General features: G+C 39.8%; 1 protein-coding gene across 3 annotated transcripts in view; it reads right to left on the bottom strand.

Annotated features, from left to right (window-relative positions):
* The window catches only part of ANK1 (ankyrin 1), a 1,899,552-nt gene that overhangs the window by 1,241,156 nt on the left and 638,571 nt on the right, over window positions 1–19,825 (bottom strand). For all 3 annotated transcript variants that reach the window (XM_044082993.1, XM_044082990.1, XM_044082992.1), the window contains exon 6: window positions 18,742–18,927. In XM_044082993.1, coding sequence (XP_043938928.1) covers window positions 18,742–18,927 — 186 coding nt within the window. The remainder of the gene's footprint in view (window positions 1–18,741; window positions 18,928–19,825) is intronic.

Here is a 19,825-nt window from a genome sequence, read left to right as displayed (position 1 = left end):
TTGATCAACTATATTATCTGATAAACTGGTTTGTATCCAAAACTAGGAAATAAGATCCACGACCAGTCAGCACAGGAACACAGTGTAATTTAATTAAAGCGCTTTTCGGCTCGCAATAAAACAGCCTTCTTCAGAATACAAATACATCTCATTCCTTTTATACAATAAAAGGCACCAAAATTAATCAATGATTTAATTAATTAAGTAATTACTTAATCATACTGAAAGCACAATCTTTAAGCCTAACGGTATGTTACTAAGAAAGATGCACCATGACATTGAAACAATGGGTCTCTATGGAAATAACAGTAACTTCCACCCATTTTATCAAAAGACTTCATTTAAACCCCTAAAAAGTACAGGTATATATTAATTTATTCAATTAGGCCAAAAAAACACTAGATACCTCTAATTATAAATGTTAAAAAAAGAAATAAAATAAAAATGAAATTCATAAGTTAGAAATTATCAAAAAATAAAGCCAAGTAAAATAACCAAAGGAATAGTCAAATTCAACAACATATATAGTCATAAAATCTAAATATATTTCTCAAAAAATTCCAAGAAACTTCATAAGGCCAAAATGGTTCACAAATAATTAACTATATTTACTAAATTTATTCAAATAATTTTTAATTTTTAAGTTATTTATATAGTGTAATATATATAAACTAATTAATTTTAGTCTTACATTTAATTATCTCACCAAGCTTCTTAAATTTAATAAGACACCTATTGATAAAGCTTCATTGAGACCTGGATAGTTGCTAGCATTTAATTTGATTTGCCATTTTAATTCAAGCTCCAGCAATTTTAACGAATAAGGGCCCCCTCTAGGGTTAATTTTTAATCTATCAATGATCAAAAATTTAAATGTATGGTCAGGGAAACACATAATATGTTTAGCCAATGCATTGTCCGCCTTCTGGTGGGTAACAGCATAGATGTGTTCGTACACCCTATCTCTGAGTCTACGCTCAGTTTTGCCCACATAGAAGGCGGCGCATAGTGAACATTTAGCCAGATAGATTATACCTTTGGAATTACAATTAAATTTATCACTTAATTGATATAGTACATTGTCCAAAGTAAATGTGCTGCTAACCAATACATGTTTGCTCATACTACATGACTCACATTTAAACATCCCTGTTGACTTTCTCACTGAGTCAGGCTGAAATCTCAAAGAGTCCTTCAAGTTCAAACCACGCCTAAATGTGACACTAGGTTTATGACCTAATTTATTTATTAAAGATGTGTTATTTTTTAACAAATTCCAATTTTTGTTCAAGATGTTAATACATTCAGGACTCAATTTGGTATATGTGGTGGTAAATGACACAACTCTATTTCTATCAATTTTGGAAATATTAAATGGACTTTCAAGATTTATATCGGTGTTTAAACTATGGTCGGACAAGTGGCCAATTTCAACGTCCTTTAAACAAACAATGTTGTGTTTCAAATGAACCTGGTCAAAACCTTCTCTCTCCAAGTTGTCTAATAGGCTTTGAGGGCATGAACTTTGTATAGCCAATAAAGGCCTGAAGTGGTTAGTTTCCCTTTTAAATCTGACCTCGGCTATAATTTCGTCAATGAGCTCAACGGGGTACTCCCTCTTCAAGAAAGCTGATTTTAGAAACAAACATTCCTCGTCAAACTCTTTATTGAGAGTTACAATCCGGGCCGCTCTGACTAATTGCCCTTTAATAACAGCCTTCTTTTGATGAAATGGATGACAACTTGAAAAGTGAAGGAAAGAGTTGGAATAAGTTTTTTTACGATAAACTCTTGAAACATAACAATTTAAATCCAAGCTTTTAGATAACATTATGTCCAAATAGGGGATAGCAAGATGGTCGAAGGTGTAGGTAAACTCAAGGAAATCAGTAGACTCGTTAAGAAAGTCAACTATATGGGATGCAGTTTGGTCATTGCCTCTGATCAACATAAAGATGTCGTCCAGAAATCTAGTATAGAAAACAACTGATTCCTTGTAAAAATTTGATTTAAAGACCAAGTCAGATTCCCAAAAGGCCATTACTAGGTTAGCTATGCTAGCCCCACATGGTGAGCCCATAGCTATTCCTATTTTCTGTTTGTAAAATAGAGACTCAAACATGAAAAAATTATAAGAAAGGACGAGGTCTAAAAGTTCAGACACTAAATAAATTTCCCTTTTTGGAAGTTGGTATTTGTACATCATAAGTGTAACCCATTCAATGGCAGTGTCATGGGGAATACAGGTGTACAAGTCCTTTACATCCACTGTTAAAAAATTAGAATCTCTTTCAAATTTCAGTTTGTTAATCTCACCCAAGAAAGACCAGGAATCTTTACAGATTTGTTTTTCTTGAGTAACTATTTTCTGTAGTGTGACATCTATTACTTTAGCACAAACATATAATGGTGACCCCCTGCCATCCACCAATGGCCTCATAGGTGGTTCGTGCAGATCTTTATGAATCTTTGGAATTCCAAAGAAACTAGGGTAGACAGGAAATGAAGTGGTTAGATAATTTAAAAGTTCACTGTCAATGTGTCCCTCAATGAATAAATCATTGATACAAGATTTAACTAACCCATAAGCAGAGTTTACCTCCGACCTAGAACTAATGGCATAAGCATCACCTTTGAGTAAAAAACTCATTCTGTGATTATAGTCATCAATGTCAAAAATAACCATACCACCCCCTTATCTGGTTTACATAATCTAATTTGCTGTGAGTGAACAAGTTTGATTAGATCCAGTTCATCCTGGTTACTGGATACTTTCCTTTTTACATTAGCCAGGAATCTCAAATCTAACTCACAGAGTTAGAGGGAGACAATGACCTCTTTCTTCCTAGATGCAAAACCCTTAGAAATGAGATGTGCCACATAGAAGGACTTTCTGACCACAGTGGCAATGTGGTGGTCAAAAGAGAGGTTGCTGTCTACCTGTGTTCCCAGATCTCTTATAATGTCTTCTGTGTTCAGTGGACCACCATCGATGTGGTAATTCATGGGAACCAGGTTTTTCCCAAAGGGGATGATGACACATTTTTTGGCATTGAGCTTAAGGCCATGGTTCTGACACCAGTCGTTGGTCTCAGTGAGGCCTTTCTGCAGGATGTCAACATCATTCGGGGAGTATTTTATATCTCCCAACTTGCAATCGTCTGCAAACTTTGTCAGCCAGAGTCCCTTCGTGTTGGCCTGGACTTCAGAGAAGTAGATACCAAACAGGAGTGGACCCAGGACCGAACCCTGTGGGACTCCACTCATGATTGGTCGGCAGTCGGCTACTTTCACACTGTGGGTTTTACCTGCGAGCTAGTTTGCAACCCACCTAGTGATACAGAGGTTGATGCCTAGCTCAGTGGTGCTTAGGATGATGGATAGGCATAGGGAAGGGACGGGAATAGTTAAATGCCACTTAAAGAGAATTTACATTAAATCTTACATATTTAAACATAGATATAGCTTACATCAACAACCTACAAAACCAACCTCATGTTTATATGGGTATATTATTGCTAACCCCGCACTGTTAGATCTTTCCACAGATGCTATAATTCTTATCCATTTTTTATTCTCAATTTTAGACAACTGTTCAGATGTTAAGTGAGATTATTGAATTAGAATTATTTTGGCTTAGGTTTTATAAGTTAAGTGTAGGAACAGATTTATTTTTTCTTTTGTTTGCAAACCTTTAACATTCCACAATTCTATTTCACACATTTAACTTATTCTTTGGAGTTGGTTTTGTAGGTTGTTGATGTAAGATATATCTATGTTTAAATATGTAAGCTTTAATGCAACTTCTCTTTAAGTGGGACTTAACTATTCCCATCCCTTCCTAATGCCTACTCAGCATCCTCTGGGACCAAGAAAAGAAAGGGGATAAAAGGGTAATGTTGTTATGAAACTGACCTTTTAGATTAATGGTTAACAAATCATATTTTTGTGCAATGTTTTAACACTTACTTTCCCCTTGAGTGTAATTACTATCATGTAGAGGAAGCCTAACATATAAGTTCTCTAAGTAGCACCACTCTAATTTACTTCCCAGACCCTCCATTAAAAGTGAATTAGTAATAATATTCAGAAGTAATTTTTGTTTCCAAATTTTTCTATAAAAGAACCTTTATGTGTTGATCAACTATATTATCTGATAAACTGGTTTGTATAACATAACAGCTTCATAGAACAAATAACCATTCAAACTGATGACATTTTTACACTTCATTATCTTCGTATGAATAAACAACTATGAGTGAATCAACACATTTGTGATCGGCTTTGTGATGTTTATCAGACTATTTTTCCAATTACACTATGATATAGTTTATTCTTGCCAATTATCTTAGGTCAGATCCTTGTATTAATTTCCTACACAATATACAAAAGGTTAAAGGTGTTATTTACATTTTTATATTTTCCTACTTTACTGTAAGATACCTTTGTGACCCCTTACTAGAGATAAAACACCTGGATATTGTCTGATACTTATTCAGTGATCTTTTCGATCCACTAAATAGCCATAAAGTAGGTTTACATTGCCAGTTTTCTCACTTTGATACTCTTTTCTCGCGTCATCAAGTCCGTAAACTGACTATCTTTTGTAAATACGCTAAGCTTTACGTTTCTTTTATAGCAAAGATTTAAAACTAAACAAAACCATTCTGCCTCATATTGGCGATTTTAACTCAGACAATAGCAGTTTGAGCATTAGTAGTCAATTAATCTAACAGTACCTTTACTTCGTCCCTTTTATCTTACTCCTTGAGAGTTTGCTAAAGTGAAGGATCATTCTGTATTAAATTTCTTGTTTAGATCTTGATGCACAAATCTTCCGTTGTTCATATTTCCTTTCTGTTGATTTTTATGGTCGCAACTTGCTTCCTGGATGTTTTCGGAAGGTACTAAACAGGTAGGGGGAAGAGTTTTGCACGCCGAGTCCTGTAAAGTGGTTTCCTTTTGAATGTCCCAGTCAGACAATGGCTAAATAGATTTTCAGTTCCTAGCTGTTTTTTTTCAGCTTCCTTTCCCTCCTTGTGTTAGATCGCGGATAGTAAAGGGCCTAGCAAGCAGAGACGAGTTCGAATTCAAGAAACCCATCCAGAATTACTCCAAATCGGCTGTCTATCACCCTGAGGGTAGGCTTTTGCATTTTGCTTCATTTCTGGTGAATGAATATCTTTGAAAACTTTGTTAAAAGTTTATTTTGCCTCTTTTAAGTTAGCAACCATGTATTTTACATCATTGGCATAAAGTATTTGGATATTTCATTTGAAATTTTATTTTTTTGTCTATCAGGTATTTGCAGAATGGAGACAGTTGTTGCCTTGCTTTTCTTATTTGGATAGGTAGATCCTGTGGAAAGTAAATTTGATTGTTGTTCCAAATGATGAAGCCTTTTTTTTTTTTTGCTGCTAATAAGATTCTTGTCACATCTTGGTAGTTTAAAAGGTTAATATATACTGGTCTGGGATTGCTTATTGTCTGAATTTCTCTTAAGGCACGGTGGGCTCTTATTTGATGTGAACCATCACATTCTTCAAGCAATACTTTTAGTATTTTGTTTAGCTGTGGCAATTAGGTTATTATGTGTAATAACTTCAGGGATTCCTCTAATGATTATGTTGTTTCTTGGTGATCTTGCTTCAAGACTGATTATTTTAGACTACATGGCTTGTATGTCTTTCAGGTTAGAGTCAGTTTTTTGTTGTATACTGTCTATTTTTATTTCATTTTCCAGAATTTTAGATTCAGATTTTTCAATTCTGGTCAGGATTTGGTTAAAGGAGTCTCCAAATGGTTTGGATTGTAAAGTGAGGTCTTGAATTGCCTGTTGTACTGGTAGTAACGCAGATTGGATGTCTTCTAGATTGGCTGGCTGGTCATTTTTATTTTTAGGAGAAGCTTTTACATTTTCCACTTGTTTTGTTATCTTCTGCCTTTTAGTCATTGTATCTTTCTCAGGTGAGGCTAGAGCTGAGAATTTAGTCTTCGTAGTTAAGGTTTCCATGCTGTTTTCTTCCTTTGACATTCTTCCTTTTGATTGTTTTTGTCTAAATGTGGTTACTTTTAGGGCCTCAGCTCTATTTTTGATCTTGTTTAATCCTTTTATTTTTTTATGTCCCTGGCTTCTTTAAACTGGTTCTTTTGTTGCTGTTGTATATCTTGAATAGGATTTTTATAATATTTTTGATATTTTGTCCTTTTGAGTTTTCTGAATTGAGGTTTTATTCAGGGTATTTTTAGAGAGCCTAAAAGCAGCAGTACATACAGAACCGCAGCCATCTTGTTCTTGTTTGTAAAGATACTACTAAACTTACTCACTGCACATCTTTTAGAAAGCAGTGATGTTTTACAATATGACTTTTTGTCATAACATTCTTGTGCATCAAACATATTGCAGTTTTATACTTATATGCTTCAAACTGTCAGTCAGGGCAATCAGAATATGTTTATATCTAACAAAAGCATTTGACAGTGATCTACATGACTGAATGGTTACCCAGTTGTCTATGATCAACCCAAATATATTTCAAATATGATCACAAAGTGGTAAAACTGGCAGTAATTTAAGGTCAGAGTGTTAGTTTGTCTATACCTATAACTGTTTCAAAAGCCATTCTCCAGGATTCTGTATTAGGCACTTTTTTAAAAAAAAAAATTATTTATAATATTGGTACCTGTATCAAACAGCTTTTACAGTTACAATTTGAGTCACTGCTTTCCTGATCAGGTAGTCATCATATTTCATTTAACACCATAAAATATGGTGTTGTACATTTGAGAAGATTCAAGTTAGAGTATCCATATCAATAAATGTTACTTGAATTTAATCAGTCCATATCTATAAATAAGAGAGGAATTATAATTAGCCAGGATCATTCATGCAAACATCATTTTGACCATATCAATAAGAAGAGCTCTAGTAATTGTAATTTAATTACCTCTATCTATGTCTGCTGGGTTATTTCATATGTTCTTACCATTATACATATCTGTGATCTGACTTTATATTAAACTGGGATGTCATTTTGTTTGTATTCTGTACTGAAGTTCAAAACATGTGAGCAAATATAGAAGAATAATGGTAGATGTCCCTCTCTTCTCTGTTGCAGTATTCTTTAAATTCTTTAAATGAGGGAGTTGCCTGCCCAGGCGACCTGATGTCAGTCTTTTACTACTGTAAGGTGTAAGGTACATCTCACATAGGCAACTATCAGATGTAGGCCATAAAAGTGACGTACACATGCACAGTCCTCAAAACTGAAGCCCCAAGAGAAGAGGCAGTCCCAAGGAATAGACAGTCAACACATCCAAGAATCATAAGAAGTGGGGAAGGGAGGGGGAGACAGTATACTGCAACAGAGAAGAGGAGAAGAACATCTACTGTTATGGTACGTTCTTACACAGCTATTCTATGTCCTTCTAATCATCTGTTGCAGTATTCTTTACATGAAGGAGAATACCAAAACTCATGCAGAGAGGGAGGTGGAGTTAGCTGAAAAGTTTTCCAGGAAGCCATGAAGAATGGCTCTGGCAAATCCAGCCCTAGATCTGGAGATGGAATCCAACTTGTAATGTTTGGTAAAGGTGTGGACAGAGGTCCAGGTAGCTGCCTCTAGGATAGAATTGGTGTCTACACCCTTGAGAAAGGCACCAAAGGAGGCCACTGCCCTGGTGGAGTGAGCTTTGACTGTGCAGGGAGGGGGTTTCCCAAGGTAGGCATAGCAGAAGGTAATGGTTTTGGAAATCCAGTTAGAAATGGTTTGTCTGCACACAGGTAGTCCTAGAGCCCCGAGATGAAATGAGACAAACAGCTGGTCTGATTTCATAAAAGGTTAAGTTTTGTGAAGGTAAAATCTGAGTTGTCTGTGCACATCAAGTGTGCGCAAAATCTTCTCACTAGTGTTTTTGGGAAGAAGGGAAAAATTTGGTAGGTGGATAGCCTGGTTTAAAGACAACTCATTAACCACTCTGGGCATAAAGATGGGGTTGGTCTGAAGGAAGACCCTGTCCTTGTGGAAGATAGAAAAGGGGGAGATGCTATCAGGGCCTGGAGCTCAGAGACCCTTCTGGCAGAAATTAGGGCTAGCAGTTTTCAGTTAACAGTTTTCCAGATGCGTGTTGTAAGGAAGAAGAGGAAGCTGGTTCAAAGGATGTGAGGGTCACCTTCTCAAGCACAAAGTTTAGGTGTCAGGGAGGGGGCCACAGGCCTCCTGGGAGGTCTACTATGGAGAACGCCTTTGAGGAATTGTTTGGACTCAAATCTTGAAGCTAAAGGGGATGAAAGAGGCAGACATGCAGAAATGGCTGAAGGATGTGCTTTTACAGATGAATAAGTGAGGCCAGTATTGAGCAACTCACACAGGTATAAAAGTACCAAAGGATGCTCCACCGTTACTGGGTCCAGGTTACAAGAAAGACACCACATCGAAAATCTTTTCTACATGGATAGCTAAGATTTCCTGGTATTGGGTTTCCTGGCCTTCTGCATGACTTGAGGCACATCTTCTTAAAATAGGTGTCTAAAAGGGATCAGGGCTCTATCACCCACAGAGTCAGCTGTAGAGTTGCTAAGTCTGGTGGATGAGAGAGTTATTGTGTTGTGCGAGTAGGTCCACCCTGTAAGATAATTTGTGATGATTGCCCTTGGCTAAGTGCAAGAGAAGGGGGAACCAATAGGGAGTCACCAGCAAAATTTTTGGTTTATCCTGCTGAATCTTCAGCAGGACTTTAGGAATGATGAGGAGGGAATGCATACAGAAACTTCCCCTTCCAGGATATTGATAGGGCATCTTCTTTCCATGCATGGGGGTGAGGTTCCCTGGCACAAAGTCTTGGAAGATGTCTTTTCTGAAGGGAGGTAAACAAGTCTTTCTGAGGAATACCCCACTGGTGGACTATGTCTAGAAATGGATTCACTTTATATCCTCGAAATACTGAAATGTCGAAATTCAGTATTTCGAAGCTATAAAGTCGAATTTTTGAAACATAGAAAACTCAGAAGAGCGAATTTCAAAATCTCGCACACCGGAGATTTTGAATTTCGTGCTACTAATGCACACGCACACACCATCCTCCCCACAAACAAACACAACCTCTCTACTACATAAAAGAAGGGGGGGCAGGCTCGCCTGCATCCCCCATGTGAGAAGCAAGCCCCCCACACTCCCTCTACTTAAATATTCTAACTCTGAGGTCGCACTACACACACACACACACACACACACACACACACACACACACACACACACACACACACCACCACACAAGCTACATTCTGCTCACACACACTCACAGCAACAAAACACACTAACACACACCACAGCCCCTACCCAAAACCCTTAACACACACAGACACACATGCACACACACTTACCTGAATCTGTAACCACAGCGGAACCTCAGAAGCACGAAATTTAAAACCTTCGGTATGCGAGGTTTTGAAATTCACGCTTCTGAGCTTTCGCTCTTTTCAGGATTCCACTTTACGGGCTTGAAATACTGAATTTCGACATTTCAGTAATCAAGCTTCTAAAGTGAATCCCTAGAAACACATCCATGTGAAGCATCCATTCGTGGCCTGTGTTGTGGATCTACTCAAGTTGTCTGCCACAGAGTTCTGTTTGGACGGGATATAAACCTCCTGCAGAGAAATTTGAAGTTGGAGGGCTAGTTCCCAAAACTGTATTGCTAATCTGCACAGGAGGTAGGATTTGATCCCTCCTGCTTGTTCACATACAACAAAACAGTCATGTTATTTCTGTAGATCCTCAACAGACCCAGGGTGAGAAAGCAGTGAAAGAACTGAAGAGCTAGAATCAATGCCTTCATCTCTTTTACATTTATGTGATCTTTTCCCTGAGAAGGGAGACCATAGCCCTTGTACAGTACAGGAACCCAACACAGCCCCCCAGCCTATATCTGAAGCATCTTTGTACAGGTCTTGAGTTGGAGGCAGGGGGTGGAATCAATGCCTTCATCTCTTTTCCATTTAGGTAATATTTTTCCTGAGAGGGAGACCATACCCTTTTACAGTACAGGGACCCAACACAGCCCCCCAGCCTATATCTAAAGCATCTTTGTACAGGTCTTGAGCAGGGGGCAGCAGGTGGATTGGAAGTCGCGAGTTGAGGGACACATTTTGGATCCACCATAGAAGCTTCTTCTTCACGAATGGTAGGAGTGGAATTTGAAATTCCAGAGGGTGGGCATGTTGTATCCACACCAACTTTAGGAACCACTGAAACATCCTGATATGGTGTCTTGCGACAGGAAGCATAGGTATGGTGGAAGACATCAGTCCAAGGATCCTGAGAAATTGCCTTGCTGACAAAAGGTGCAGGGGAAGTAGGTTTGAAAAGGTCTGGTAGAGCTCCTGTGCCTTTTGAGGATGAAGAGGCACTACCATTCTGTTTGTTTGGAATCCACACCCCAGAAGACATGGTCTTGGGACAGGGGTGAGGGCAGATATTTTGAAGTTGATTGTCAATCGTAGCTGTTGTAGGATGGCAGTGGCTGAGTGGAGGTTCCTCTGCAGATCCCCTGTGGTCTTTGCCTGGAACAAGAGGTTGTCCAGGTAAGGAAAAATTTGAATGACTTGGAGTCTGCAGAATGCGACTACTGGGGCTAAGCATTTTGTGAAAACACTTGGGGCTGTAGAAAGACCAAAAGGCAAGCCTAAGAACTGAAAGTGCCAGGATGCCCAGAGAAACAAAGAAATTTCCTGAATTTCAGATGAATGGGAATGTGCAGGTAGGGGGTCCTTGATGTCTACGAACACCAGAAAGGCCTGTGGGAGGATCAGGGAAACATGGTCTGAAGGGTAAGCATTTTGAATGAGGGCACCTTTAAAAAGGTGTTGAGGAACTAGAGATCTATGAGGGTCTCCAAGGGCCTTCTTTTCTGGATACTAAGAACATACAAGAGTAGAGGCTTGCTCCTTTTTGGTGTGTGGACACTGGTTGCATAGTTCCCTGTTCCAGATGTCTGCCAGTGCCTGGGAGAAGAGGGTTGCCTCTTCTGCAGGTGGATGTGGGACACCCTTGAAGGTAGGCACCATGTGCTATGCAATGAAGTATCCATGTTTTATGATGTACAAGATCCAGCCATCTTGTGTGATGGATTTGCAGGCTGGAATGGACAGGGAGAGCTGCAAGGAAAGAGGGGTAGGAGCAGGGAAGTCCTGAGGAGTCAGAAAAACCTGCTTTGTCAGGAAAAGGCTGCTTGTGTTGCTGGGAGGAGGAGGGAGCTGAGTAGTGATGAACTTTTTTGTTCCTCTTTGATGGCTTAGTTTGGGAGGGCCAGGTTTGCCCACAGGTGGCATTCCAAAGACCAAATTACCACCATAACAGCTACAAACAAGTGCAATCTGAGGATCATGTTGCTCAACACTAGAAGTCTAAATCTCAAAATGCACTCGCTCGAAGCACTCCTTAAAATGGAGAACATCGACATTTGTGCTGTAACAGAGACCTGGTTCAAGGCAGCAGAAAGCACCCCTGCACTACCAGGCTATAACTCATTTCACACCTTTCGGTCCCAGAACTTGGACTGAAGCTCCAAAGGTGGTGGTGTTTCCATATTCATAAAGGATGCACACACCTCCAGACTGGTAGCCCAACATAATGCATCAGAGGTACTACAGGTGTAGCTAACATTGGGTAAAGCAGTGATTCAAGTTGTAGCCTGCTATAGATCCCCAACCATGTCCCAAGACTCACACACCATGTTCCTAAGCATCCTGGAGAATATTAGGATCCAACCAAACACTCTCATACTGGGCGACTTCAACTATCCCTCCATTAACTGGGAAAATTACTCATGTACCAATATACTTGCCCAACGTTTCTTGGAATTCATTAATTCCAATGCCCTGGACCAGCTCATTCATACCCCCACTGAAGTAACATCCTTGACCTGGTCATTATTAACATGGGCGACCATTGCGCTACACCAGTAGTCAGCTTCTCCCTGGTTAGATCCGACCACAAACTAATCGCCTTGGAAATACACCCCCCCCCCCCCCAGCAAAGGTAACCACCATGAAAAACTTCTCCAAAGCTAACTTTGGGCTCCTAAAAACAGAGGTAGCTAACTTCACGACACCAATGCAAATGGAGAACAGTTGCATGACCGCTGAATCATACATCAGTGCACTGTATGAACATGTACACAAATGCAAGGATCTCGCCATACCCAAAAGAACCAAGACGCTCTCCTCCAAAAAAAAAAGGAAGTCAATCTGGTGGTCCCCTGCCATAAACGAACTCTACAACAGAAGGAGGAAACTGATGCAGAATAAGGTGAAGTCCAAAGACTGGAAAAACTCCCTCATCAGCCTCAACAAAAAGTAGAGATCCCTCATCAAATCCTCTAAAGCTAGCTATGAAAACAGAATTGCAGCAGATAGTAAAGACAACCACAAGGCCTTCTACAGTTATGTAAAGAATCTCCATGGCAATACCCAGATTGGCTCTGAGCTACTGCACAATGGTACCTCCTATACTGAGCCAACAGATATTGCCAGTATACTGGCCGACAGATTCAGTGCCAACTTTACCCCTCTCTCCCTCCCCAAAGGACCAATCACAATACCAGTAGATTGCCAGGCACCCAGTATTACTGCTGCACAGGTTAAAACAGCACTGTCCAAGGCTAAGAAAACAGCTTCTATGGGACCTGACAATATCCCTGGCTGTGTTCTACATAAACTACAGAGTGAACTGGCACCTCACCTGTGTGCCCTGTTCAATCACAGCCTCACCTCAGGCTTTGTCCTTACCAAGTGGCACACTGCTACAGTCATCCCTCTCCACAAATTAGGAGTGACTACAGACCCTGGGAATTATCACACCATTAGCCCGACGAGCCTGATATGTAAACCTATGGAATGCAATATCATGGAACTAATAAACAAGGATATGGGGAATCTCCAAACTCTGGATCCCACACAGCTTGGTTTTGTGAAGGGTAGATCATGCCTGCTCAACTTGGTCGACTTCTCTGAGTCAATCAGTAGAGCTGTGGAAGAAGGCAAGGTGGTTCATACAGCCTACCTTGATCTGGCAAAGGCCTTTGATACCATTCCTCACTCAGGAATCATAGAAAAACTCAGTAAGCTAGGCATCAACCTCTATATCACTTGGTGGGTTGCAAACTGGCTCAAAGACAGAACCCACGGTGTGAAAATAGCTGACTCCAAGTCAGACTGGTGACCAATCACGAGTGGAGTCCCACAGGGTTCGGTCCTGGGTCCTCTCCTGTTCAGTATCTACTTCTCTGAAGTCCAGGCCAACACAAAGGGACTCTGGCTGACAAAGTTCACAGACGATTGCAAGTTGGGAGCTATTATTAACTCTCCAAGTGATGTTGACATCCTGCAGAAAGGCCTCACACTGAGACCAATGACTGGTGTCAGAACCATGGCTTTAAGCTCAATTCCAAAAAGTGTGTCTTCATCTCCTTTGGGAAAACCCGGTTCCTATGAATTACCACATCGATGGCAGTCCACTGAACACAAAAGGTGTTATAAGATATATGGGAACACAGGTTGAAAGCAACCTCTCTTTTGATCACCACATTGCCACTAGTGTCAGAAAGTCCTTCTATGTGGCACATCTCATTACTAAGGGTTTTGCATCCAGGAAGAAAGAGGTCATTGTCTCCCTGTAGTCTTCCCTCATTAGGCCACTCATCCAGTACAATGCCCCATTTGGCATGTACCTCACTAGGCACCTGCAACAAGTGGTCAATTTTATGACCCACGTCCGATAACTGCCTACACGAGACGTACCACACACCTTACAGTAGTAAAAGACTTTGGTACTCTGGCCTACATCGGGTTGCCTGGCCAGGCAACTCCCTCATGGAAAGAATACTGCAACAGATGAATAGAATGACATCTGATATTTGCTTGAAAAATTACTTTTTAAATCAGTTAAACGATGGAAGATTAGAATAAAAAGGACTCTAGTCAGCCTATTAAATGCTGAAAAGGGGTGAATTTAGATTTAGGTTTAGAAGTGTTTTCATGATGAGGACTAAGATGCACATTTTAATATTGTTCTTTTGGCCCATGGGGTACATATCCATAAGTGTTTTATTAAGACAAATATTAGAATGATTAAAGCCACTAATTTAAATAAAAAAATGAACAGGCAAACCAACATGTTCTTGCACAAGAGGCAGTCACTTTAATACTATAAAATCACCAGAGACAGCACTTTCGCCTTTTACAATCCAGGCATCATCAGAGTCAAATAAAAATTCACAACAGTCACATTAATAGGAAGAACAGACTGATATAATTTCCTGCAACATCATGTATTCATGAATAATGTACTAATTTATGAATTTCATCCATGTTATTAGAATTATTGCAATAACAGAATAAAATACTAAGTAATAAAACCATATATATGTTGTCAAAAATTGTTTAAAAATATTATTTAAAAAAAATGTTTTCTTTCCTAAAAACTGCTAGCATTCACTGAGGCTTGAAGGAGCCTGTATTTAAACCTGTTTTGCTCTTTTTTTCAAGGTGCTCGAGATGGAAATTGTGTCATTAATTTCAGGTTTCACCCTGGCATTGAGTCTTAATTGCCATTCAGTTTCCTTGATCTGCAGATAAAGGTCAACGTCGCCCCCTCTTGTACTGACCAAAACTCTGTCAATAACAAAAATAGGAACTTTTTGAAATTTGTACACTCTGAACTGTGTGTGTGTAAAGGGCGCTGGTACACTTTGCATTTCTAGTATCCCTGTTGTGATCTATAATCCTGTCATGTAGTTTCCTGATGGTCTTTCCTATATAAAATGCAGGGCATGAAATGCAGGTAGCAATATAAGCAACATTTCTAGTGTTACAATTACAGCGCCCAGGACACTGTAAGTTCCTACCATAAGAGTCAATCTGGACATAGGGTCCGTCATTAATAAATCTGCAGCTTGAACAGAAGCCACATTTGTGCATACTAGAGACATAATTGTTCTTTTTAGTATCCATGTCCCTCTCCAAAATGTCTTTAATATTTTTGCCTCTACTGAAAACAGTCTTAGGCTCTGACCCTAATTTGTTTTTCAGGTCATCTAATAAGGCTCCCCAAATTTTCTTCATGCTCCCCTTTAAATGTGAGGCATCTTGATTAAATGGTAAAATCATAACATCATTATTGGAGCCATCATCATGATTTACGTTAATATTACTGTGACCCTCTCTTAGGATGGGTAGGAACCTAGTTACACAGTTCCTGGTTACCTCTTTCTTAGTTGACAGTAAAAGCTTAATAAGGTACCCCCTGTCCTTGAACATCCCAATCATCTTGAACAATTCTTCAGAAATTTTTTTATTCTTCTGAAGTGGCAGAATTTTTGAATTACATTAACACCACCACCCAATACCTTAAGTTCACCTATAAGGTAAACCAGAATGAAATTGATTATTTAAATATTCTTCTCACAAAAGGTAATTGCACAGGAGAACTATCTTCTAACATATTTAGGAAACAGACTTACGTTAATACATTATTGTATTTGACAGTTGTCATCCTGAACACCAGTGTAGGAGCATAGTCAAGGGACAGATGGTCAGGTTGTCCAGGCTGATCAGTGATGACAAGAAATTTTCTGAAGAATTGTTCAAGATGATTGGGATGTTCAAGGACAGGGGGGACCCTATTAAGCTTTTACTGTCAGCTAAGAAAGAGGTAACCAGGAACCGTGCAACTAGGTTCCTACCACTCCTAAGAGGGGGTCACAGTAATATTAATGTAAATCATGATGATGGCTCCAAAAATGATGTTATGATTTTACCATTTAATCAAGATGCCTCACATTTAAAGGGGAGCATGAATAAAATTTGGGGAGCCTTATTAGACGATGACCTGAAAAACAAATTAGGGTCAGAGCCTAAGACTGTTTTCAGTACAGGCAAAAATATTAAAGAAATTTTGGAGAGGGACATGGATACTAAAAAGAACAATTATGTCTCTAGGATGCACAAATGTGGCTTCTGTTCAAGCTGCAGATTTATTAATGACGGACCCTATGTCCAGATTGACCCTTATGGTAGGAACTTACAGTGTCCTGGGTGCTGTAATTGTAGCACTAAAAATGTTGTTTATATTGCTACCTGCATTTCATGCCCTGCATTTCATATAGGTAAGACCACCAGGAAACCAAATGACAGGATTATAGATCACAACAGGGATACTAGAAATGCAAAGCATACCAGCGCCCTTTAAACACACACAATTCAGAGTGTACAAATTTCAAAAAGTTCCTATTTTTTTGTTATTGACAGAGTTTTGGTCAGTACAAGAGGGGTTGACGTTAAACTTGATCTGCAGATCAAGGAAACTGAATGGCAATTAAGACTCAGTGCCAGGGTGAAACCTGGAATTAATGACTCAATTTCCATCTCGAGCACCTTGAAAAAAAGAGCAAAACAGGTTTAAATACAGGCTCCTTCAAGCCTCAGTAAATGCTAGCAATTTTTATTTTAAATAATATTTTTAAACAATTTTTAACAACATATATATGGTTTTATTACTGAGTATTTTATTCTGTTATTGCAATAATTCTAATAACATGGATGTCATTCATAAACTAGTACATTATTCATGAATGCATGATGTTACAGGAAATTATGTCAGTCTGTTCTTCCTATTAATGTGACTGTTGTGAGTTTTTATTTGAGTCTGATGATGCCTGGATTATAAAAGGCGAAAGCACTAAGTCTCTGGTGATTTTATCGTATTAAAGTGACTGCTTCTTGTGCAAGAACACGTTGGTTTGCCTGTTTATTTTTTTACTGTATTTACCACACTGCTTCTGCATTTGTGGATGCTGTCCATTTACTAATTTAAATAAACTGTTCTCTGTAACAACTGCTAAATAATGGAAGACTAACACATCTTCTTCTTTCAGCTTTTTCCCAGTTAGGGGTCGCCACGGCGGGTCACCTGTCTACTCATGATTGATAGTGGAGTTTTACGGTGTCGAGTTGCCAGCCCAGTGCCCAACCTTCCACAGAAGGCACACACACAAATGCACTCACGCCTAGGGCCAATTTAGAGTGTCCAATCCACCTACAGCATGTTTTTGGGATGTGGGAGGAAACCAGAGCACCCGGAGGAAACCCACACATCTACAGCGAGGACATGCAGACTCTGCACAGAAGGCAATCCAGCCGAGGATCGAACAGGAGAGCCTCTTGCTGTGAGGCAGCAATGCTAACTGCTGCACCACTGCGGCCGCTCAATGGAAGACTATCACTAATGGTCTAAAAGGCTGCATCACTGACAAGAGTTTGTATTGAATGTGCCTGCACCACTTATTTAATGAGTTACAAACTCCATTAGTAACCTATACGTTACTCCTTCCCTCCAGTCCTCAAATTATGCCGAGGCTTTCCTACATCCATTTCCTTCAAGGTATCTAGTCATCCAAGGTAGAAGGGAAGTCCTCTCTATTGTCCTGAGCTAGAAGATGGAGTAGTTTCCAAAACAAATCACACATATAACAGCAGCTCAATTAGTTGGAAGCTTAGTTGTTGTGTCTTTCGGCTTTTCCCAGTTAGGGGTCACCACAGCGGAACTCCAGTCCGCTAATGATTGGCAGTAGATTTTTATGTGCCGAGTTGCCGGCCCTGACACACAACCTTCAACGAAGGTACGCCCATTCACGCATGTCTTCTCTAGCTGAGAATCGAACAGAACAACGTCTTACTGTGAGGCGACAACGATACCGCAGCACCACCACTGCAGTATAGAACAGCTGGAAGCTTAGTTAATTGTATAATTCATTCCATCCACTTGTAGATATTGATTCTCATAATCAGACATATAAAAGGCAAGGGTTTACAGGGAACAGACTGCTTTAGGAAGGGAAAACTTTTCTGTACCACAGCAGGCTCATTTCAGCCATCTTTCATGCATTTACTTTTACCAAGGCACCCTACATATCAGCCACGTATCCTTGCTTACACAGTAAGTACAGGCCTTAGCAGTATCATGTGACTCTTCCTCAGCTGCTTCTCCCCAACACCATTACCTTGTTTCTGCGCAGTAATCGCATGTAAGTGCTACATAACCTATTCACCCTTGGAAGAAAAGTTGTCCTTCAAAAAGACTGTCCTCCTTTCCCTGGATGGCTTAAATGACACTTAGTTCATGACTTGGGTAACCATGGGAATGATGATTTACTGACTGGATGATTTAACCATTCAAAATGCTAAACTTCATCTCAGAAACTAACTTAAACATACTGTATACCAAGTAAATATACAAGGTCAAATATCTACTGAACAGACATAGCATCTACATTTAGATTAAGTAAAACTGGCAAAATGCATGCAAAAGTAGGTTAATGCAAGGAGCATATTTCAGAAATCTACACCAAAAATTACAAGTAGGTTGCAGGAAAATATGCACACAATGCAAATGGCATTCATAATGCAGACTTGGGAGAATATATTAAAATATTACTTGGTGGTAAGCGTCAGTCAGAGGTGTAGGGGTAGGTACTGAGAAAGGCTACAGTCTGAGGTGAGGTAAGTCAATCAAGACATCAAGGAGAATAAATAACATTGAGAATTTGAAATGCCAAGCAGGACAGCAGAGCATGAAGGGTGGAAGGTTTTGGTATCACTGACCTGAAGAATTAGCATGCAAGCTGGCTTTTTCAAATGCCCTTGGTTAAGTGTTTGGGTTTTATAGGATGAGATGCAGCACTGACCTTTGACAGCACATCAGCATTGGGGTCATTCTGTAGCAGCACAGCGGCAGTCCTGGTGTCATCATTGCGTGCAGCGATGTGCAGGGCAGGCAGCCTTACCTTTCCTTTCGTTCCATAGTTTATTAGAAGAGCTACCACATTCTCATGGCCTTGTTGTAGGGCCACTGCCAATGGAGTGAATCCATCCTGAAAAGCAAAAAAAGAATGGGAAAAAAGTTTACTGGTTTCAGTTATAACCTAAAGATAACCATTCCAGGCTAGAAAACTGCATAAGCCAAAGCAAAAAATAACATGCAGATTACTTCACTGTGTTCATTTAAAGATACTTTTATACACTGGGTTCTCAGCAAACAGCCATCCACCTGAAAAGCATTTATGTCTGAAACAAGGTGGGGGAATTTGAAATGGGAAACCCAGAACAATGAACACCCTGCAGAGAGTCGAGTCGTCCTCATTCTTCCCCACTCCTTACTAAGTATAAGTTATTAGACAAAACCACATCTATAGACAAGGGAAAAGAATGCTAAAAGCTTTTCATCAGCCATTTTGTTGCTTAGTAGCATGCCTTGGTTTAGCCAGGTGATGTAATGTTGGTTTCAAATTCCCCAGTTACTCTCATCCAATACGTACAGGGTTTTTGACTTTGAAATCTACTTCTCAATCTCCAATAATGCTTTCTCAAAGGCCTATCATGCAAGCTGCTTAACCACTGAGGACATTAATTTCCCAAACTATCCTTCTCTCCACCCACAATGTGTACCCTTTGGGTAACCGAGCAGTCAGGTAGGGGGTCTGGGAAGGAGTGGCTTTTTCTGCTTCTCCACTCCAAGAATGAAGGGTTTCTGCCTACAGTCTGACATGTCCCTGTTAGTAGGGATGGTGCTACAATTATGTGGCAGATTCCTAATATCACTTAGGTTCATAGGTTGGTACAAGGCTATCGGCCCTAGGGCCTATGCAATCCTAGCCATAACAATTCCCTGGATATTTCTTCCCACAATATTTACTTCTCTGGACCCCTGTCTAGCAGGGCGACTGACGTGATCCCTGGGGTGAATTTCCTATCTCCCATCCAATCATCAAG

Source organism: Protopterus annectens, chromosome 9.part0, assembly GCF_019279795.1.
Source record: "Protopterus annectens isolate FY-2018-M chromosome 9.part0, PAN1.0, whole genome shotgun sequence".
Taxonomy (NCBI): Eukaryota; Metazoa; Chordata; order Ceratodontiformes; family Protopteridae; genus Protopterus; species Protopterus annectens.
The sequence above is the reverse complement of the archived record's forward strand: the minus strand, read 5'-3'. Positions and strand labels throughout refer to the sequence as shown.